This window comes from Diabrotica virgifera, chromosome 3 (assembly GCF_917563875.1).
Source record: "Diabrotica virgifera virgifera chromosome 3, PGI_DIABVI_V3a".
NCBI lineage: Eukaryota > Metazoa > Arthropoda > Insecta > Coleoptera > Chrysomelidae > Diabrotica > Diabrotica virgifera.
The window spans coordinates 53,915,018-53,939,620 of NC_065445.1; the positions used below are offsets into that span (position 1 = coordinate 53,915,018).

Genomic DNA, 24,603 nt, shown 5'->3' on the forward strand with positions numbered 1-24,603 from the left:
TATTGATTTTAATTTTAATCTCCTTCATCTAATCCATCGAACATTATTCCTTCATGTTTTCATGCAGAATTTACAGTGATTATATTCCAGTATACTGATATATTATGGGATATATGACGAGAGCAGATAAATAATACTCCAGGTCATTATGCAAGGAAAAAGATCCATAGGAAGGAGACGTAACTGATGGCTGAAGAACCTTATGAAATTGTTTGGATCTAATAACAACGAATTATTTAGAGCCGCGGTCTCAAAAGTAATAATCGCTATGATGATTGCCAACCTTCGAAGCGGAGACGGCACCTAGAGAAGAATATATTCCAGTCAATGCATAGGCGTAACCAGGGGGGGGTTGTAACCCCCCCCCATTTGGTTGTACTTTGAGCTCTATACGCTTAACACCATTACTATTCCATACCCCCAGAGACCATTCAGTAGTTGTAACCCCCCCTTAGGATCATCCTGGTTACGCCGTTGAGTCAATGAGAGCAAAAATAGGATATTACCTTCAATCTCTATCGGAAATTTTGGCAATAGGCTCTACTTACCTCCTAATTCATACCCTATGCCGATGTCTGCTTATTATTTTTTAGGGGTGAAAACTACCCCTTATTGCCAAAATTGAATGAAACTAGTTGTAAATACACTAAGCATCAAAATTAACGCACCACCTTAAAAATGGGACATTTTTGATGTCTCGTATCTCCTAAACCTGTTGTCCGATTTGGGTGATTTTTTTAGTATATTATAACTTTATTCTTCAAGAATATCGATGTAATAATATTATTGCTAAAGAGGTAAGTGCCATTGTATACCGGGTGTATCAATGATAGTGTGTTTTTTCCTCAAAGTTTGGAACACCCTGTGGAATAGTCTAGCGTACATAAAATATTGAAATTAAAACTCAACTGTAGCCTTAGACTTTCTTAACATTTTGCTTTTTGATTCATTCGCTTATGTTAGATAATAAAAAAGTTAGGTACTTTAACAACTAGCATTGTTATTCATCAATACAGGATGTTTCTAAATAAGTACAACAAACTTTAAGGGGTAATTCTGCATGAAAAAGTAATGACCGTTTGCTTTATAAACATATGTCCGCAAATGCTTTGTTTCCGAGATACGGTATGTTGAATTTTTTCTTACAAATTGACGATTTTATTTAATAGCTCCTCGCTATTAAAAAATTGCTCCTCGCCGAATTGTACCGGGTGTCCCAATAAGAATGGCTCTCGGCCATATCTCAGGAACCGTTTATAGTAGAGCTTTGAAATAAAACATTTTATAACAAAAGTTGCCTCAGAAAAAGCCTGGAAATTATTTTCATAATTGTGGGACCACCGCTAGAGGGCGTAATTGAATATCAAAAATTAAAAAATCTAAATTTTACAAAGTTTCCTAATGAAGGGGCACTGGAAATCCGATCGTCGTATTCTTCATAAAATTCTACGCATATTTGATTTGACAAGTTTAGGTCTACCTTTGGAAATAAGAGGTGGGGGTGAGTGGGAACCTTGTTATGAAAAACTGGCTGTGAGTCCGGTTCTGCTTAATCAAATTTTGCAAACTTGGTCTTGTTGAAGACATATCTTTTTCGTCAATGTAAAAGTTATGATTTCGAACCAACTTACTGAGTAATATGCCAGCTAGAAGGCGTTATTTAATTTTTTCAGAAATCTAGTGTTCCTTGGAAAATATTATATACAAACATGCATTTTTAATACCATGTTACAAAATTAGCAACAGAATAGCGAAAACCGCATGTTAATACCTTTTTTCTATCTCGAGATATCTTACAAAACGTGTAAATTTAAAAACATAACTGTTACTGTCACCGGTAAACGAAATAATTCATTAAAAGTAGTGTGCTATGGAAACAACAAAGAAACATTTTCCAGCTGTCAACGTATATTAGGTCTTTTCAACGCTTCTCATTTGTTTCGAGCCTCGTTCATATCTCGTATATTAATATTCTACACGGATTATACGGCATATGACAGAGGCTCGAAACAAATGAGAAGCGTTGAAAAGCCCTATTACAAAGAAATAAAAACAACTATTTAGTGATGACATAAACGTTCAAATTTTTGCCCATCATTTTCGTTGCAAACATTTACTCTTTCAAGAGTAGATTGAACAGCAGCCTCAATTTCTGCTCTCGATATGATTTGAATGGCGTTTAGTATTCTCTGGATAATGTATTCTAGAGTAGTGTATGATGGGCAACAATTTGAATATTTAGGTCGTCACTAAGTAGTTCTTTTTGTTCTGTGTTATATTTAATTTTAATAGTATTGTTTCTCTTTATATTGTTGTTTTAATTAATTATATTTTTATACGTTGACATCTGGAAAATGTTATTTTGTTTTTTTTCCACAGCACACTACTTTTCATTAACTTAGTTTACCGGTGATAGTAACAGTTATGTATAAAATTTACACGTTTCTCGAGATATCTTTTTTAGATATCTCAGCAACATTCTTGATTTATCTTTCTTAAAGATGGTATACTATTCCTTAATAGAATCACGTCTTAGATATGCCATTATAGCATGGGGTGGAACATATTCCTCACATTTGATTAAACTCGAAATACTTCAAAGGAGATTTTTAAAAATAATGTTAAAAAAAACTCGCTTATATTCATCAGAACTTCTTTATCAGCAAGCTGGTGTTTTTAAAATTAGACAATTATATTTATTAAACATAATTTTGCATACATACAAAAATAAACAAATATTGAAATCAATAGATCATAATTACGACACTAGAAGAAAACTTCATGACTATGTAAAAATTATTAGTAATTTTAAATCAATTGGTAAACATAATTTCACATACTATATTCCTAAAATATTTAATTATTTACCCGAAATTTATAAAATATATTTGAGAAAAATAAACTCATTCAACATGATTAAATCCATTTTTAAAAAATTTATTAAGAACACTGGAACTGAATTTTTGAATGCGATCTTTAATTAAATTTATAATATAACTACTAATATATAATATATTTGTTATGCATTATGAGTTGTTATGAGTTATGTATTGTTAATTTTTAATATTTGTTATGCGTTTTTGTATTGTTAATGTTTAATATTTGAATAATGTAATCCCTGAGCACAACCTCTGGTTCTTCAGAGAATTTCTTCTTTTGGTTTATTTACTATTTATTTATATGTGAAAATATTTAACTTAAAATTAATTTGTAATTATGTTAGTATTGAATTATTCTATTATAATATTGTTATATATGAGAGCATAATGAGAAGTAAATAAACATTATTATTATTATTATTATTATTATTATCTTGAGATAGACAAAAGGTATCGACATGCAGTTTTCGCTATTCTATTGCTAATTTAATCTAATTTTATAGAGTATGATTAAAAATGCATACTTGTATTTAGTATTTTCCAAAGAAAACTAGATTTCTGAAAAAAATTAAATAACGCCTCCCAGCTAGCTTATTACTTATTAGGATGGTTCAAAATTATCACGATTACATTTAAGAAGAAGATCTGTCTTCAACAAGACCCAGTTTTCAAAATTTGATTTAGCAGAACCGGACTTACAGCCATTTTTTCATAACAAGGTTCCCACTCACCCCCACCTCTTATTTGCAAAGGTAGAGTTAAACTTATTAAATCAAATATGCGCAGAATTTGATGAAGAATACAATAATCGGATTTCCAGTGCCCCTTCATTAGGAAAATTTTGTAAAATTTAGATTTTTTTATTTTTGATATTCAATTACGCCCTCTAGCGGTGGACCCACAATTATGAAAATAATTTCCTGGCTTTTCCTGAGGCAACTTTTGTTATAAATTTTTTTATTTCAAAGCTCTACTATAAACCGTTCCTGAGATATGGCCGAGAGCCATTCTTATTGGGACACCCGGTACAAGTACATCTCCCTGTTTTTTCTGGTACCAAGACACCGTATATTCCTACGTTGTCTTCTTCAGCTTCTTCAGCATCAATACGAATTTGGCCGTGATCATCTCACCTCTTTCAATTCTTCTATATGACTTTTTGGAGCATAGACCTTCATTATATTTAGGTTTCTGTGGACTGTTTGTATTTTCAAGCTCTTTATCATTAGAGGGATTAAATCTGTGACTGACTGCGAAATTTTGTCTGATACTAACATAGTTCTACATTAATTTTCTATTTTACACTTAAAGTCCGCGCTCACACGTCCGGACCTGCACGCAACGATCGGCAATTTAATATCTGTCTTGTATTCAAATGACAAATTTTGTGGCATTTCATGCCGGAACGCGCCAAAATCTCGGAAGATAATATTTTCGCCGTTAGAGTGTAGTGTAGCGTGTAGCGATTCCATACGGGGTGAATAGTTGGCGCTACGCTACGACAACGAAACGAACCAGAAAATATGAACGAGGGTGGTCCAAGGGTTGTATATATATTTTAATGTAACCAGATGTAAGAAAAAAATTCAATATGTTGCTGTCGGAAACCAGTATATGTTTTCTTTTAAAACTACACTAAGTATCAAAATTAACGCTTTACCTTAAAAATGGGACATTTCGACGTTTCATATTTCCTAAACCGGTTGTCTGATTTGAGTGATTTTTTAGTATATTATAGCTTTATTCGTCAAGAATATCGATGTAATAATGTTATTGCTAAAGAGGTAAGTGTCATTGTATACCGGGTGTAACAATGATAGTGTGTTTTTTCATCAAAGTTTGGAACACCCTGTGGAATATTTTAGCGTATATAAAATATTGAAATTAAAACTCAACTGTAGCCTTAGGCTTTCTTAACATTTTACTTTTTGATTCATTCGATTATGTTGGATAATAAAAAGGTTAGGTACTTTAACAACTAGCAATGTTATTCATCAATACAGGGTGTTTCTAAATAAGTGCGACAAACTTTAAGGGGCAATTCTGCATGAAAAAATAATGACCGTTTGCTTTATAAACATATGTCCGCAAATGCTTTGTTTCCGAGATACGGGATGTTGAATTTTTTCTTACAAACTGACGATTTATTTATTGTTCTAAAACCGGTTGAGACATGCAAATGAAATTTGGCAGGTTTTAAGGGGTAGTTATTGAGCATTTTTTGACATACAATTAAGATTTTTATATTCACCACTGGCGTGCATAAGGGTATAAACATTTTAGATACATCCCGTATGCACGCCAATGGCGAATATAAAACTCATGATTGTATGTCAAAAAATATGCGCAATAACTACCCCTTAAAGCCTACCAAATTTCATTTCCATATCTCAACCAGTTTTAGAGCAATAAATAAATCGTCAGTTTGTAAGAAAAAATTCAACATCCCGTATCTCGGAAACAAAGCATTTGCAGAGATATGATTATCAAGCAAACGGTCATTATTTGTTCATGCAGAATTACCCCTTAAAGTTTGTCGCACTTATTTAGAAACACCCTGTATTGATGAATAACATGGCTAATTGTTGAAGTACCTAACTTTTTTATTATCCCACATAAGCGAATGAATCAAAAAGCAAAATGTTAAGAAAGCCTAAGATTACAGTTGAGTTTTAATTTCAACATTTTATATACGCTAGAATATTCCACAGGGTGTTCCAAACTTTTAGGAAAAAACACACTATTATTGTTACACCCGGTATACAATGACACTTACATGTTTAGCAATAATATTATTACATCGATATTCTTGAAGAATAAAGCTATAATGTACTAAAAAAATCACTAAAATTGGATAACAGGTTTGGAAATGCGAGCCATTAAAAATGTCCCATGTTTAAGGTGATGCGTTCATTTTGATGCTTAGTGTATAAATTGGATGATTTTTAAAGTGAGAGAATTAGATAAATCAACATATCAAGTTATTACCCCTCCTGTAATGTCAACTTTTATTCATGTTTGGGCATACCTTTCATCTTCGTTATTATTAGGAATTCGACCTGTCAAGTTATACCATCTTGTAGATCTCGCTAAGATGAACACAGTGATAACTCAATTTTGCAAAAATGTCGGCATATCAAGGTATGGCTTCTTACCACGGCATATTCGGTATAAATATTAGTAGTTTTTAAGTAATTTATTTTTGGATTGAATATATATTCAAAAAAAGGGTCAATATATTTTTTATTTTATTCATACTACATACAGTGTGTAAAATATAAGATGCATGCAAATAATGGTAAGAAGAACCATAAGTTACGGTATTATTGATTGAAATCAGAAAATAAAGTAGCAAATTCACTTTCTGTGTTTCGTTTTTTACAAATTTCATGCACCCATTTATTACGCTTCCTTTTTGAAAGTATATACACTTTTCTGCGCTCAACAAACTAACAATAATAATTTTTGGATCCTCTCTGAAATATGTAGATACACTCGCTGAGCTGACAAGATTTTGCCGATGGCGATACATGCGCGCTTTAGCATTTAATTCCGGGCTGTAGCGGTCTGTTCCGTTGCCGACCGATTCGATCTAATGGGCGCAGACCTTTATTCTATTTAGGGAAAAATAAAAACACAATATTAATTTCGTGGATGTTTATAATTAATTTCATAAGAGGTAACTTCATGTGACTATCCTATATGACTAACTTAAAAACTATATATTTACTGTCTAAAAATCCAATTGGTATCACATTATTTTAAATAAGTATTATATAATAAATTATATATATATTATATAATATTATATAATAATATATAATAAATTTATCAATCTCGTTAGTTTTCAGTAATTCAATAAAAACTCTGAAATTTAATTAACGTAACTGATAATAAAGCAAAATAAAATCACAACAAAATAAAATTTCTTTTCTGGGGAAGATGCTTCCTCGCAAAAGGATACCAGCCTTTAATATTATGTGTAATCCCCATTCCACGAATATACGACCCTCTTGGATTATCGCGACAACGAATATTTTACTGTGAAAAATATGAAGAACGAAAGTAAATTGCAAATTATATTGTTGTTTATTGGAGTAATTATTATAGCAAAGTACTTTCGTACTTCTTATGTTGCACACTAAAATATTCGTTGTCGCGATAATCCAAAACAGTCTTATATTCGTGGAATACACCGTATAGATACTAAAGCAAAAGAAAAAAGAGAAAGGAACTTGGAACTGAGAGCTTTTGAGTAGCTTAACCTGGTTAGTAGGAGCTACATAAAAATAAACTGTCTGTCTAATACGGATTCAAGAATTATGACAAATTATGATTTTCGTCTTTTTCAAGTGTCTTGCATTTTCTTATGATAACTAAATTATCTTAATTTTCTATTGCATGTAAGTATACTGTTCTCAAGCTATTTCCTTGTGGCATCTTATGGTTCGTACAGTATAAATACCGTTGCGCGTCATAGTAGGTAACGTCACACGACACCAACACAAAATATTTAAGTCGTAGGTCTGTTCCTTTTAGAATCGTTTAGCCAAGTACACTGGAATTACAGCCACTAGGCATATTTTATTACATGAGGCGCTCAGAGCAACAGTGGCCTAACCCCAAAAACGAAGTTTCGAAATAAATGCTCTGCATTCGTATTTCCATTGTGCTTATGGGATGGCGCTACAATTTACGTAGTGCCATTTAGCCAAATATAGAGGTAGGTTTTGTAGACCCTTATTAATCTGAAGATTTAGGGCTAGTTGTTCGAACGCTAATTAGAAATGGAATGCACTGATCATTATCAAATATTTCATTACAATTATATTTGATTAAGCGTACTTCTGACAGATGTCACATTTTGAGGTGTTATGTTGACATTGTTGACTGATTTATTTTATTATTTTGGTTTTAATCTAAAATAAACCATAATTAAACTCTTTCTGATGTTAATTTATTGTTTTTACTTACAAATCAATAACAATAGTAAGCAATTTTTAATAATTTAACGACTGCGGCTATATTTTAATTACTGCTTTACCTACAATCAATGAATGATTAGTGTTTTACATGTATTTTTGATGTCTCGATTTGATTCCCATCAAGAAAATTGATTACAATAAACTGATTGATTATAATCAACTTCTTGATTAGCGTTCGAACAACCGGCCCTTAATGTTGCTGCCCTTATTGATATATTAATCTAAAAATTCTCAATTTGTGGCTTAGGCCACTGTTGCTCTAAGCGCCTCATATAGGCGTAAATATAATATTTGAAGATTTCTATTAATGTAAACTTATAGGCCTTGGGCCCGCATATACAATTATTATTTATGACCACACCGTTGAAACTTTTTGTACTTGTTATTTGGGTGGAGTCGGACAAATTTTGAGCTTGGCGCATTATGGTAGTGGGGCGTTTGTCTGTCAAGCGGTGACGAAGTTGTCAATTTTATGCAAGAAAAAAATTGATTACCACATTGGTCATTCTATTTTAATCAATAGTTTTTATCATATAAACAACGAAAACAATTTTGTCGGACAAAAATATTGGGGCATATGACGCGTCGGACACGCTAAATATGTCAAATTTATGAAAATAATAAATTTATTACCACATGGATAATTTTAACGGTATCTACCATAAAACATTTTTACAATAATGTGGTAACCTTGTCGGACAATTTTCACGGGGCATATGCGCAGTCGGACGCGCCGAAGATGTCAATTTCCTGAAATTTTTTTATTTACAACCATTTTTCCGACAACATTAGTAGGTTATAAGTAATTATATTCTTAATCAAAAAATCAAAGTGTCGGACAAAAATATTGGGGCAACTCGACAGTCGGACAAAAAATTTAATTTTTATTAGTAAAGTATACTTTCAAATTATGCTGGGTTCGTGTATCCCTTATCTTTACAACCATTTTTCCGACAAAAGTAGTAGGTTACAAGTAATTATATTCTTAAACAAAAAATATAATTGTCTGACAAAAATGTTGGGGCAAACGAACAGAAAACTTAATTCTTTTAGGCTATCGACGAGGAGGTATTATCAAAAAAAAAAATTTAAAACAGTGTTTCTCGGTTACTTTTGAATCGATTTAGCTGAAAATTGGTACACACACTAAGTAAAGCATTTAAAAGGGTCTGACGTAGATCGGAACCCAAAATTTTCTTAAAAAATTTTCCGACAAGAGGGAAAATTTTAGAAAAATTGTGATCTGATAATTTGTGTACATACTCCTTGAACAACGACAAACATCGTTCTGTATTTTTTCTCGAAATAAAAAAAAAATTTTCAGCACATGTATCAGGTTATAAGTAGTTATATTCCAAATCAAAAAATCTAAGTGCCCGACATAAATAGTGGGGCACATCCAAATTCGGACAAAAAATTTAATTTTTATTAATAAACTATACTTTTAAACTATTCTGGGTTCGTGCATCCCTTATCTTTACAACCATTTTTCCGACAAAAGTAGTAGGATAAAAGTAATCATACTCTTAAACAAAAAATGTAATTGTCTGACAAAAATGTTGGGGCAAACGAACAGGAAACTTAATTCTTTTAGGCTATGGACGAGGAGGTATTATCCAAAAATATTTTAAAACAGTTTTTCTCGGTTATTTTTGAATCGATTTAGCTGAATATTGGTACACACACTAAGTTAAACATTTAAAAGGGTATGACGTAGAGCTGTACCCAAAATTTTCCCAAAAAAATTTCGGACAAGAGGGAAAATTTTAGAAAAATTGTGATCTGATATTTGCGTACATACTCCTTGAACAACGACAAACAACGTTCTGTAGTTTTTTTTTCCAATTAAAAAAAATTTCCGACACAAGTATCAGGTTATAAGTAGTTATATTCTAAATCAAAAAATCTAAGTGTCCGACAAAAATATTGGGTCAAATGCAAAGTCGGACAAAAAATTTAATTTTTATTAATAAACTGTCTTTTAAACAATACTGGGTTCGTGCAACCCTTACCTTTAAAACCATTTTTCCGACAACATTAGTAGGGTATAAGTAATTATATTCTTAATCAAAAAATCAAAGTGTCGGACAAAAATATTGGGGCAACTCGACAGTCGGACAAAAAATTTAATTTTTATTAGTAAAGTATACTTTCAAATTATGCTGGGTTCGTGCATCCCTTATCTTTACAACCATTTTTCCGACAAAAGTAGTAGGTTACAAGTAATTATATTCTTAAATAAAAAATGTAATTGTCTGACAAAAATGTTGGGGCAAACGAACAGAAAACTTAATTCTTTTAGGCTATAAACGAGGAGGTATTATCAAAAAAAAATTTAAAAGAGTGTTTCTCGGTTACTTTTGAATCGATTTAGCTGAAAATTAGTACACACGCTAAGTAAAGCATTTAAAAGGGTATGACGTAGATAGGAACCCAAAATTTTCTTAAAAAATTTTCCGACAAGAGGGAAAATTTTAGAAAAATTGTGATCTGATAATTTGTGTACATACTCCTTGAACAACGACAAACATCGTTCTGTATTTTTTCTCGAATTAAACAAAAAATTTTCAGCACATGTATCAGGTTATAAGTAGTTATATTCCAAATCAAAAAATCTAAGTGCCCGACAAAATATTGGGGCAAATCCAAATTCAGACAAAAAATTTAATTTTTATTAATAAACTATACTTTTAAACTATTCATTTTTCCGACAAAAGTAGTAGGATACAAGTAATCATACTCTTAAACAAAAAATGTAATTGTCTGACAAAAATGTTGGGGCAAACGAACAGGAAACTTAATTCTTTTAGGCTATGGACGAGGAGGTATTATCCAAAAATATTTTAAAACAGATTTTCTCGGTTATTTTTGAATCGATTTAGCTGAATATTGGTACACACACTAAGTAAAAGATTTAAAAGGGTATGACGTAGAGCTGTACCCAAAATTTTCCCAAAAAAATTTCGGACAAGAGGGAAAATTTTAGAAAAATTGTGATCTGATATTTGCGTACATACTCCTTGAACAACGACAAACATCGTTCTGTAGTTTTTTTTCCAATTAAAAAAAATTTCCGACACAAGTATCAGGTTATAAGTAGTTATATTCTAAATCAAAAAATATAAGTGTCCGACAAAAATATTGGGTCAAATCCAAAGTCGGACAAAAAATTTAATTTTTATTAATAAACTGTCTTTTAAACAATACTGGGTTCGTGCAACCCTTACCTTTAAAACCATTTTTCCGACAACATTAGTAGGTTATAAGTAATTATATTCTTAATCAAAAAATCAAAGTGTCGGACCAAAATATTGGGGCAACTCGACAGTCGGACAAAAAATTTAATTTTTATTAGTAAAGTATACTTCCAAATTATGCTGGGTTCGTGCATCCCTTATCTTTACAACCATTTTTCCGACAAAAGTAGTAGGTTACAAGTAATTATATTCTTAAACAAAAAATGTAATTGTCTGACAAAAATGTTGGGGCAAACGAACAGAAAACTTAATTCTTTTAGGCTATCGACGAGGAGGTATTATCAAAAAAAAAATTTAAAACAGTGTTTCTCGGTTACTTTTGAATCGATTTAGCTGAAAATTGGTACACACGCTAAGTAAAGCATTTAAAAGGGTATGACGTAGATCGGAACCCAAAATTTTCTTAAAAAATTTTCCGACAAGAGGGAAAATTTTAGAAAAATTGTGATCCGATAATTTGTGTACATACTCCTTGAACAACGACAAACATCGTTCTGTATTTTTTTCTCGAATTAAAAAAAAAATTCAGCACATGTATCAGGTTATAAGTAGTTATATTCCAAATCAAAAAATCTAAGTGTCCGACAAAAATATTGGGGCAAATCCAAAGTCAGACAAAAAATTTAATTTTTATTGATAAACTATACTTTTAAATTATGCTGGGTTCGTGTATCCCTTATCTTTACAACCATTTTCCGACAAAGGTAGTTAGTTACAAGTAATTATATCCTTAAACAAAAAATGTAATTGTTTGACAAAAATCTTGGGGCAAACGAAGAGAAAACTTAATTCTTTTAGGCTATCGACGAGAAAGTAATATCAAAAAATTTTAAAAGAGTTTTCTCGGTTATTTTTGAATCGATTTAGCTCAAAATTGGTACACACGCTAAGTAAAACATTTAAAAGGGTATGACGTAGAGCTGAAAATTTTAGAAAAATTGTGATCTGATATTTGCTTACATACTGCTTGAACAACGACAAACATCGTTCTGTAGTTTTTTTTTCCAATTAAAAAAAATTTCCGACACAAGTATCAGGTTATAAGTAGTTATATTCTAAATCAAAAAATCTAATATTTATATTCACCATTTAATGAATTTAATATTCACCATTGGCGCGCATACGGGTAATATGAGCCGAAAAATACGTAATTTAATATGAAGTCAAAAATGTATAAAAATTAATTTTTTTTTAAATTGTACCAAAACGCCCCATTATTTTTGTCCGACAAGTGATCCAATATGCATTACACATGTAAAAAAACAGTACAAAATAAAAATAACATCTGTGGTAATAAATAAAAAATTTTCAGGAAATTGACATCTTCGGCGCGTCCGACTGCGCATATGCCCCGTGAAAATTGTCCGACAAGGTTACCACATTATTGTAAAAAGGTTTTATGGTAGATACCGTTAAAATTATCCATGTGGTAATAAATTTATTATTTTCATAAATTTTAAGTTATTTTTTGGGTGTAACTACAATGATATTATGCTAAAAATGATGGTGTATCGCATATTTAAAATGCGTTTATCTCGAAAACGGTTGAGTTTAGGAAGATGAAAGAAGTATACCTTTTTTAAGTAAAACTAATAGGAAAATAAAAATTTTAATGTCAAAATTATACAGAGTGAGGGATAAAAAAATTAAACGTAATAAATAAGTGCTGAAAGGCATATGTGGCGCCCTCTGGGCAATGCATAATTTTTGGTAAGGAATTTAGATTTCTCGACTCAAGAAACCTCCAGATATAAAATTTCATGTTGTTATCTCATACCTATCAGGAAATATTCAATAATAAATAAAAAAAAAGTTTAACTTTGACACCCTGTATCTCGGCTATTATAAACTTTGTACTAAGGTAAGTTAGCTTAAATCGGCCTATTTTAACCTCAGGAACCTGAGGTTAAGCTATGGCCCATTCTTTACCAAACACCCTGTATGCATAAAAATTACTTTTTCTTTTAATTGTACCAAAACGCCCCATTATTTTTGTCCGACAAGTGATCCAATATGCATTACACATGTAAAAGAACAGTACAAAATAAAAATGACATCTGTGGTAATAAATAAAAAATTTTCAGGAAATTGACATCTTCGGCGCGTCCGACTGCGCATATGCCCCGTGAAAATTGTCCGACAAGGTTACCACATTATTGTAAAAAGGTTTTATGATAGATACCGTTAAAATTATCGATGTGGTAATAAATTTATTATTTTCATAAATTTGACATATTTAGCGTGTCCGACGCGTCATATGCCCCAATATTTTTGTCCGACAAAATTGTTTTCGTTGTTTATATGATAAAATCCATTGATTACAATAGAATGACCAATGTGGTAATAAATTTTTTTCTTGCATAAAATTGACAACTTCGTCACCGCTTGACAGACAAACGCCCCACTACCATAATGCGCCAAGCTCAAAATTTGTCCGACTCCACCCAAATAACAAGTACAAAAAGTTTCAACGGTGTGGTCATAAATAATAATTGTATATGCGGGCCCAAGGCCTATTAAAGAAATGCACCATAACTTGTTTCATTTAATCTGTATAAGTGGATTACGAAGCATATTTGTCCGGATCACAACTGTGATCGAGCGAAGGTGATATTTTGGCATAAATTGGTAACACTTATTTGACAGTTGCGGTGTTGACACTTCATATTTGTTTTTATTATCTACTTTATTGAATATTTTATACAGTGATGAGCGCGCTAATAACCGACAAAATAGCACAAAAGATCACGGAAGCCCATATAAAAATTTTCAGGGGGTGGGGCAGACGTGAAGATGTTGCACATTATATTTTGTGTTCTTTGGATAACCATATATAGTTAACAGCACCCGAAAAGCCAGGGGGGCACGGTTTGTTTTGTTGTATGCACACTTCTGAAATAATTATATATTATGATGTATTTGATTTAAAATGAATTCAGAATTTTTTTTGTAATTTGGCAACTATGTCAACTTAGATCTCTGACGTAGATAATGACGTGTACCGGTATTTATACTGTACCAACCATATGTAATTTACTATTTTATCTTGGAATAAAACCACAATTATTTAAGATTAAAATTAGGTAAATTTATTTGACGTTTCGACTTCCACTTCGGAAATCGTTGTATTTTGATTTCGATTTCCGAAGTGGACGTCGAAACGTCAAATAAATTTAATTTTAAACTTAAATTGTGGTTTTATTCTCAAATAAAATAGTAAAGTATATTGTTAACGTAAAATTTTGCAATATTATATTATTTTGATTAATAGAATGATGTATTCAGCAATAACCTCACGTTTTTTAGCTATGCTCTATCTATAACAACTTCTGAATTTATTATTAAAGTCTAGATGGCAATAAAATTGTATTTTTGATAGACTTTTAATTTTAAATTACAATTTAACTACTTTATACAAAATTTACTTTTCTAAGGGCCGGTTTTTCAGTGCTGGGTTAATCGATTTATTTTTTGGTCACCGAAATATTCATGTTTAATCAGTTTTTCAGTACTAGATTAGAGCTTAAACTCGTTTAAGTTAACCACGATTTTAACCGATCCTCGTTAGATGGTTTAACTCCGAATTTTGTGGTTACGCTTGCGCATTGGTGCAGTGAATGCATCATGTTTATTTTTTGAGTACCTGCCAACCTGTCTGAGAGAAGGGATTAGTTGGGTTATGTTATTTTCTTTTATCGCGGGAAGTATTCTAATACCTCCTTACTATTATAAGGAAATTATTATTATTGAAATTATAAATTTTTATCGTTATTATATAGGAAGGAATTATAAGGAAATATATTTAAATATAACTGTAACAGGTACCTACGTTTACACTTACTGTAACAGGATTTAATGCATTATTCCTAGTAATATTTTTAAAAAGATTATTTTATATTTGTCTACACAGCAAAATACTTAATTATTTACCAAACAGTCCGACTTCTTAATTGCTGGTCAATCTGTTCAAATAGTGATAAGACCGTGGTCTTTGACAAACAAAACCGGAAAAAAAGTCTAAATCGTCCCAGTAATTCGAATTATTTTCTGTTATGAAACCGAGTTAGACGTTATGAACTAAACAAAGATTCCGAACTTGATATTGCATTGCATTAATCATTTTTTAAATTTGGTTATGAAGTTGTTTTTTATTTATTTTTCTGTCAAATTATCATTATTTCTCGAATTGCACATGCGCTCGTACAGTTACTGCTGCCAACAGAAGAAAAAAAGTGGTTAGCTAACCGAGATTTTCTTAACTTGATTTAGAGCACTGAAAAACGCTATGAGGGTTAAAATATTGGTTAAAATTTAAACTAGGTTAGCTAACCAAAATTTTAACCGCTCACTGAAAAACCGGGCCTAAATGTCATGTAAATCTTTGATTTTATTTAGAATTATATATACTATCACGGTTCATCGATTTTAATCTCATACTGTCAACTTTCGCCCAATCCATTTTTGAGTGCGGGTATAATCCGTGTTTATCCTTGACTATCCAGAAGGCATCGATCACTTCCCCGCTTTTATCATCAGAAACCTGCTCTAGATGCATGTGTGATGAATTGTAAACCTTGAGACGGCTATATCCGTAGTCGCTACTTCTGAACGCTGACCATTCGGGTAGGTCTTTAACAAAACTGTCTGTGCCTTCATCGCAGCCGGCCGAGCCAGTGGTGAACTGTACAGGAGCCCTAAAAACACGTATACATTATTAGCCATTATTAGGTCAACCAAACCCCTGTAGAAAGAGTAATGGCTTGATTACACGTAACGAGTACAGTGGCGAGACAGCAAACTGTTACTAGGCCGAGACAGTGGTGAGGGCGAGAGATGGTTTATACGTATTTGGAAATTTTTGAATTAGGAGGCGAGTCAGTTCAGTTTCGCTTCACAAAAACAAGGAGTAGTGTACTTATGGATCGTAAAGCTAACATTAAAAATATATCAAACAGCTTATACTACTACTTATACAAGAATTAACGGATATATTATGAGAAGGAGATAAGCGTCTTTGGACTATAGACAATGGATTTTAAGAAGACCAAATCTCGATGCTCCTGATTTCTTCGATTCATTGATTTTTTTATTTCTTGTCTATATGATAAATATGTCGAATTTAAATTTTTTATTTTATTTGACTTCCTGAGTTAAAACTCAACCAATAATATTTATTTCTCCTACAATCGATACATATGCTGCGTTTTTTTTTAATTTTTATACTCCAAAGATTTGAAATTTCATAAGCACGGGTGTGACTTATACAACTGACTAAACTGTATTGTTCTATCTGAGATCCATTTGTTAGCTATTTCTTAGAATCACAAAAATCACATTGATTGCACAGTTACATAGCGAGTGTTGTTTACACATACCGATTTCATTGGCGAGTATACGATTGAAGGGTGGGAGGTCGAAGACTCGGCCTAGTAAATAGAACAAGATCCGAGTGACTGTTTCGCCATATGACTGGGTCGAGTGCTCGGCCAAGTACTCGTTAGTATGTTTATACCAAACGATCACTCAGCCGAGAACACTGTCTCGCTACAATACTCGTTACGTGTAATCAAGGTTTAAGGTACTACAACTACCTCGGCAACATAATAAATCAAGAATGGACTAACAACCAAGAGATAAGAGCGCGCATCGGAAAAGCTAGATCCGCCTTCAACCGGATAGGAGCCTTCTTCTAAAGCCACAATCTTTCGCTTGGTATAAAAGAAAGAATGCTGCGATGCTACGTCTTCTCTCTCCTTTTTAAGGTGTTGAATCGTTGACCTTAAACGAAGACATGTGCAGAAAATTGGAAGCACTTGCGATGTGGCTATATCGGATAATACTTAAAATCCCGTGGACTGACCGGGTCACAAATGAGGAGGTTCTTAGAAGAATGGGGAAGAACCGAGAAGTACTAACCACCATCAAATCTCGAAAATTACAATATTTCGGACACATTATGCAGAATGTGGACACTGGAATGGACACATAGCTAGAATGTCTGATAACAGATGGACACAGCGAATAATACACTGGAGACCAAGACAAGAAACATATAGAAGTAGAGGTCGTCCGCCAACCAGATGTAGCCCAGTAAATGAACGGGAAATACGGCGATACCGTGTAATGTTCAGGGGCAACTCCGTATTGTATGAAAATTTGGATTTAGGTTCTACTTACCCTCCACTTCAAAGGTAAATTTGTGCCGTTGATTGCTTTTACTTGGGGGGTGACAGTCACCCCTTCTCGGGGGGTGAAAAACTCGTGTTTAAAATAAGCCTGGAAATGGATAAATTGACTGATTATAAGCAACTTTCGTTCTATAGAGTTTTTTATGTAAGTCAATACTTGTCGAGTTATTTGCGATTGAAAATGTTTATTTTTCGACAAAAAAACTACGTTTTCAGACGGGTTTTCAAAAATAACTCAAAAAGTAGATATTTTATCGAAAAAAATATTTTTAGTAAAAATGTAGATTAGAAAAAAAAAACGAAAAGAACTGTGTCTGTCTTTAGATCCAGAAAAAGCAAATTTGTAGCTCATGAAAAATACGTTTTTATTCGTCCAATTCCAAATCCAATATTTCATCTTTAAATAACCAAAAAATGAAGCACTTTTCGGTAAAACCCCATTTAAACATTTTTTTGTGTTTAAAAAAGCTTTATTTTAATTGTTCATAAAAGTTTCAACATTAAGAATAAGCGAGTTACGCTCAAAATAAAGTTAGCGCCCTTTTTTGGTAAAAAAAATCATGAACATCTCCCCGTGTTTAGCTCCCCAATTGAAATTAATCGTTACCGCTTTAAAAACACTTTACTTATCTATTTTTTATATGATCTGTCAGTTTCACCGGTTTAACGTGCTTATTTTTGAAAGAGTTATAGTTAAAATGGCTTAAACGAGTCACGAATCACGAGTGTATGCAAACTTTGAATAGCCATATATCTTAACCAATTTTTGTCTTACAGAAAAACAAAATAAAACTAGCATATTAACCGCAAAACCTACATTTTTTTACTCTTAAATATTTTTCATATCACTAATACTTTTTAAGTTTTCCCAAATTTTTAGAAAAAAAATTTTTTTTACTATATAACCAAATTTTTTTAAAAATAAGCACTTCAAACCGGTCAAACTTACAGATCATATAAACAATACACATACATTTAAAGTAATTGGTAAAGCGGCAACGATTAATTTGATTTATGGTGCTAAATAGAGGGAGATTTTCACGATTTTTTTTACCAAAAAAAGGGGCCAACTTTTTTTTCAGCGTAACTCATTTATTTTTGATGCTAGAAACTTTTGTAAAAAAAAGAAGCTTTTTTAAATACTTTAAAAAATGTTAATAAGTTTTTCCCGAAAATTGCTTAATTTTTCGGTGATTTCACGTTGAAATATTCGATTTGGAATTAGACGAATAAGAACGTATTTTTCATGAGCTATAACTTTGCTTTTACTCGGTTTATAGACTTTACTGATATACCATTTTCTTTTGTTTTTTATAAGCTACACTTTTGCGAAGAATATTTTTTTTGATAAAATATTTAGTTTTTGAGTTATTTGTGAAAACTGTCTGAAAATGTGGTTTTTTTTTGGTCGAAATATAAATATTTTCAATCGCAAATAACTCAAAAAGTATTGACTTACATAAAAAAACTCTATAGAACGAAAGTTACTTACATTCAGTCAATTTATCCATTTCCGGGCTTATTTTAAAAATTCGTTTTTTTCACCTCCAAGAAGGGGTGACTGCCACCCCCAAGAAAAAGCAACCAACGGCACAAATTCAACTTTGAAGTGGAAGGTAAGTAGAACCTATATCCAAATTTTCATGCAATTCGGAGTTGCCCCTGAAAATTACACTTCAAAACGGTCATTCACTGGGCTAATGGTCTGATGACATAAAACAGATCGACAAAAATTAGATGCAAACAGCACAAAACAGAAATGCATGGAAAAGACTGAGGGAGACCTATATCCAGCAGTGGATAGATCCGGGTTGAATGATGATGATGATGCAGACTGAATGCAGATATGAACCCCTACAAGCCATTCTGCAACGAAAAATATTAGGAAATCTAGGTCCAGGAAGAAGAAGAACATACTGGTTATAGAACCTTGGAACCTTGTTCATCAAAACATATGTGCAGCTTTTACGCGCTGCTCCCGATAAGATAAAAATTGCCATGATGATCTCCAACATTCGTCATGGATAGGCACATCAAGAAAATTAGCCACATCGATCGTAACACAACCGTTTACGTTAAAATTTCGTCCAATACGGGGGTCAGAATAGTCAGGCAACGCTCTCAAAAAAATCGGCATTAGTCCGGCAACGCTCAAAATTCTGGCAACACTGTCGAAAAAAATTAAAACGAAACATGTTCGTGCTTCAGAAAGTTGTGTCGGTGTAATGATAGCACGTGGGCGTCGAGCTACGCGGCATGTCTGCGGGAGTAGAAAAAAACTTAATGTTCATTTTGGACGCAGACGAGGAATCGTTCAGAGGCCCGCACGGTCATGTGACCTGACACCCTGTGATTTCTTCCAGTGAGGCCCTTCTCAAGAACCGTGTCCCTTCCCGACCTCCGAACTGCAACTGAACAAGAATTTGAAAATATTCGCGGACAGCTTGACGTGCTTCGTTGGTTATTTCGTCGGCTGTCCATTTATTGCCGTTGCAATATATGCAATGATCACGATGGCCATCAATTTGAACACTTACAGTAACCCTTCTTCGAATCCTTTTTGTACTTTCTTTAAATAAATTCATTTTGACGCTGCATTTTTTCCCTTACTGCAAATTTGTTGCCTGTCTTATGTTAAGTATGGGTTGGTACAATAGTGTAGGTTGTCTACAGTGTACTTATGACTTACGTCAATGTCCACGTCAAAAAAATTGTAAGCAAGACAAGATGGTTGTAATATGTTGTTCTAAGTTCTAAATAATAAAGAAATAATCCATTAATAATATACTTTCGACATTTATAAACTAGATATTGAAAAGGTTATGGGCCCAGCACACTTCCACTGCGACCCCTATATAACACTAAATCAATAGTTAAAAACTATTAAGCTTTCTTAGAAATCCTTACTACAGTTTAAGTTATATTATAATATTGAAAATTGTTATAATAAGAAGTTGTTCACAATTAAAAACTATGTTTCTATATGTAATTACATCTTTCTAATTGAAATATGTTTGTGAACTATAAAGGTACTTTACCCTTGAGTGAAATGTAAAATTCATATTTGTTTACATACCTCGTATAAAATTGATAAAACATTATATCGTATGATTGAATCTTTATTTTTAGACCATGCTAAACTGTTTATAAAGAATAATTTTATTCGTAAAATTAATAATAACAGAGTAATCATAAATAAAAATGATGTTGGGTATCCGTAATTTGAGAAAAAAATTTTTTCAATTAAAACAATATAATTGCATATTATAACATAATTTTTAATTCCAAATAACTTTTCTTAATAACAATTTTCGATATTGTGAAATATAAAGGTACTTTACTCTTGAGCGAAATTATTATTTTGTGACATACCTACCTGTATACTATTGATCAAATTTGATATCTGATGGTTCAAGTATGGTTCAAACTTAGTGGGACATATTGTATATTTTTCTAAATGATACTCCACAAGGAAAAAGTTTTCTTGTAGTTGGCTGTATACCATATAATACAAAAAACGAATAAAATCCTTTATAAAAGGTATATATTTAAAAATCCCTAAAAAGGGCTACATCACAGAACTAGCTTTCGATTGGATGACCAATCATCATAAGTGCTTACCTAAAATGAATATAACCTGATAAGATAATGCAAAGTTTTTAAAATTTCGACTACGGTTTTAAGAAAAGTTATAGGTTATACTCACGCATAGATTATTCACGTGATCTAACAGGTTAGGTGGTTATATGTGGTTAGTATGTTAGATCACGTGAGTATAACCTACGACCTACAACTTTTCTTAAAACCGTAGTCAAAATTTTAAAAACTTTGCATTATCTTATCAGGTTAGGTATATTCATTTTAGGTAAGCACTGATGATGATTGGTCATCCAATCGAAAACTAGTTCTGTGATGTAGCCCTTTTTAGGGATTTTTAAATATATACCCTTTATAAACTCAGCTGGAAACTCATTCTGCGAAGCTCTTAGAGCAGCTGAAGATAGAGATCAATGGAGAAACATTGTTAGGAATATTGGAAGAAATCACGATCCTCAGTAATGGGGAAACGACAGGAGAGAGAGAGAGAGACCCTTTATAAAGGATTTTATTCGTTTTTTTCTTAAATGATACTGTCCTTGCCATTACCAATTTTTTATATATAATTTTTTGGAACCTAGTGGCAAGGTAAAACATTTAACTTTATACTGTCAGCTAACACAAGATTTCTTGCTGTAGTTTTTTTTATTATTAAACTTTGTCTTGTCCTCCTTTTTAAGGGACTACCCAATTAACATCACGTAGTGTTCACCACAACTGCTTATTAAAATTAAAAATATATAAAAGTAGAATATGAAAATATATACAAATATATAAAAATATATATAAAAATAAATAAAAATATATAAAAATAAATTACCCTGGATTTACGTAAGGCTGCTCGTAGCTCCCATTGTAAACGGTGTAATTATAAACAGGCCACAGCCTTTCATAAGAATGCTCATGGGCCCATATAGCTAAATCGACTCCATAATTGTAAAGCAAGTTTTCCAATCCGAAGAATTGTAAGAAAGGCAATCCTACTCTTGTTATGGTTTCGTGATGTGTACAGTCATCATGATCAGTGTTGGAACAGTACATAGGGCGATGACCCATCACTATAATCCATGGTTGCTTTTCTCTGTTTTCGGGTAAATTCGCCGTTGCCAAGTCTTGTTCCAGCCACTCGTATTGGAATACGAGAGGTTTAATGCCTACAAAAACAAAAATACATAAGAATATTTAATTTTAGACAACCTTTTATATAAAAAATTCATCTCTCTACTGCTTTCCCTCCTTGTGGAGTATTGGGCTCTCTTGCGTTTCTTAGCCAGAAGTGAAAGATGGCTGATTGGCTGGATCAACGCATCCTCTTCTGTTTTATTCCTTCGATATTCCTCTCCAAGTCTTTTCCATTCTGTCTATCGGTCTGTTTGACCTCTCTCAGTCTCAGGCCAATTCTTTCATTATCTTACAGTTCTTCTCCAGCCATTATTCCTGGTCTCTAAGGTCTTCCTCTTTTTTTATTCCGTCCGGTTGGTATTAGAGTGCTTGTCAGGTTATATTATTTTGGTCTTTCCTTAGTGTATGTAAAATCAATTTTAATTTCCTTCTTTTAATCATGACTGTTATTTTCTCTCGATTTCTTCTCCTTAGTTCGATTAAATACTGTGGAAAAATACATAAAAACATTAATTTTCTTTCATAGAATTTCAATAGATTTTTGAGCTGCAAGCCTGGGATGACTTTATTAGGGCGAGAGTTCATTTCTTTACATAAAATTAAGTATATTCGTCAGAGCACACGATTTGTCATTAAAAATAAAGTTCTCTCGTTAGTACTTCTACTATAAATCCTGAAGGAACACAAGGAAACAAACTCATAGTCTGGTACATTCCTTCGTCACTATGCATTGTATTGTAATGCATAAATACGTTGATGAAATATTGAATATGAATTGCCACGACTTACATTGTGACACCACCAGCTGATAAATTTCGACACTATCCAATCTGAATTATTTCAATTATAATAATGTGACTTACTGATCATTGTTAATCATATCATAACTTCAGTAAACGACCTATTCGCTCCGTGCGTGACCATGGTGGGGATACACGAAACTATGCCAGCGCCCGTAGCGGCGAAATATGACAATTTTGGCGAATAATGATTGAATAATAATTTTTTTCAATAGATATTTCGCTTACCTTATTGCCGTTTTGATTTTTATTATTTATATTTTCATACTGACTTTCTTTCCTTTCCCGATCCGGTGGTATATTCCTATAGTTATCTAGTTCCATTTTGTGTTATAGTTGACACCATCTATCTATCGCCCGTCGGCAAATTCAAACAAAAATATAACTCCAGACCATCTTTTACCACCTTTAGTCCAGACAAATTAATATATGTATTTAATATATTTTTTACCATCAAAAATGAGATATTTTAATCAAATATTGTATCAAATTTAATTTGCAGAATAATTTTGAATTACGTTCCGCTAATGAACTCGCTTTTTTGTCCTTCAAAGTAGAAAAAAGTTTCAATTATATTGCTTAATAGTATAATTGTCTAACAATTTTAACTGTACTAATCCCCAAGTATAAATTTTTAAGTGCTAAACTGACTGATTTACGATGAGTAACCGGGTTGTAAAAATACCGGCATGTGCCTAGATAAAGGGACATCGGTTTACTCGAATTTCATAACATACAAATATTATCGCTTTGAATTTGCCGACGGGCGAAATATCGATGGACCCGACTTTACGCACACACCACAAAATTAATAGTTCAATAGACCCACCTAATGTTAAAATCTGGTAATAATAATTCACACTGCCTAATAATTGCTTTCGATGTACCGGGTGTCCCAATAAGAATGGCTCTCGGCCATATCTCAGGAACCGTTTATAGTACAGCTTTGAGAAAAAAATATTTATAACAAAAGTTGCCTCGGGAAAAGCCTGGAAATTATTTTCATAATTGTAGGTTCACCGCTAGAGGGCGTAATTGAATATCAAAAATTTAATAATCAAAATTTTACAAAATTTGCTTGATGAAAGGGCACTAAAAATTCAATCATCGCATTCTTCATAAAATTCTGCGCATATTTGATTTCACAAGTTTAAGTCTACCTTTGCAAATAAAAGGTGGGGTGAGTGGGAACCTTGTTATGAAAAATGGCTGTAAGTCCGGTTCTGCTAAATCAAATTTTGCAAACTTGGCCTTGTTGAAAACAGCTCTTTCTCGTCAATGTAAGAGTTATAATTTCGAAACAGCCTATTAAGTATTATTCCAGCTAGGAGGCGGTATTGAATTACTTTCAGAAATCTAGTTTTCTTTGGAAAATATTAAATATAAGTATACATTTTTAATCCTGTATTACAAAATTATAGTATAAGAGCTGTGAGACATTTTTGAGTAGGTATTTTAGGCAACCTGAAAATTTTTCAGGTGACTCTTCTATGATAGCCTAATACAAAAATGCCGGTCTGGCTGGAGGGTAGCGGTTATTTTCCCCAAAAATCCCCCCCAAATTTAAAAAAAGAGTAAAAATTTTTTTACAAAAAAATATCATTGATATGACTTGAAAGTAAATTTAAATATTCAAATATAAAGAAAATAAACAGACAAGGCGATTTGAGGGCGATTTTAACTCTGCAAGATACTTGCATGGGCGCCCCAGGATTATTTTCAGGGGGTGCATCTGAACTTCAGAAGATTTCATCTGAATCTGTACATACTATTAA

The 24,603-nt window shown here is 32.3% G+C and overlaps 1 protein-coding gene across 1 annotated transcript in view; it reads right to left on the reverse strand.

Annotated features, from left to right (window-relative positions):
- Positions 1–6,521: 6,521 nt before the first annotated feature.
- Positions 6,522–24,603, reverse strand: part of LOC126881847 (acid phosphatase type 7) — a 48,823-nt gene continuing 30,741 nt past the window's right edge. Inside the window, exons 5-6 of the mRNA XM_050646465.1 lie at positions 21,727–22,060; positions 6,522–15,815 (exon numbers count right to left, since the gene is read on the reverse strand). Of these exons, the coding sequence (XP_050502422.1) occupies positions 15,509–15,815; positions 21,727–22,060 (641 nt within the window). The 3' untranslated portion in view covers positions 6,522–15,508. The remainder of the gene's footprint in view (positions 15,816–21,726; positions 22,061–24,603) is intronic.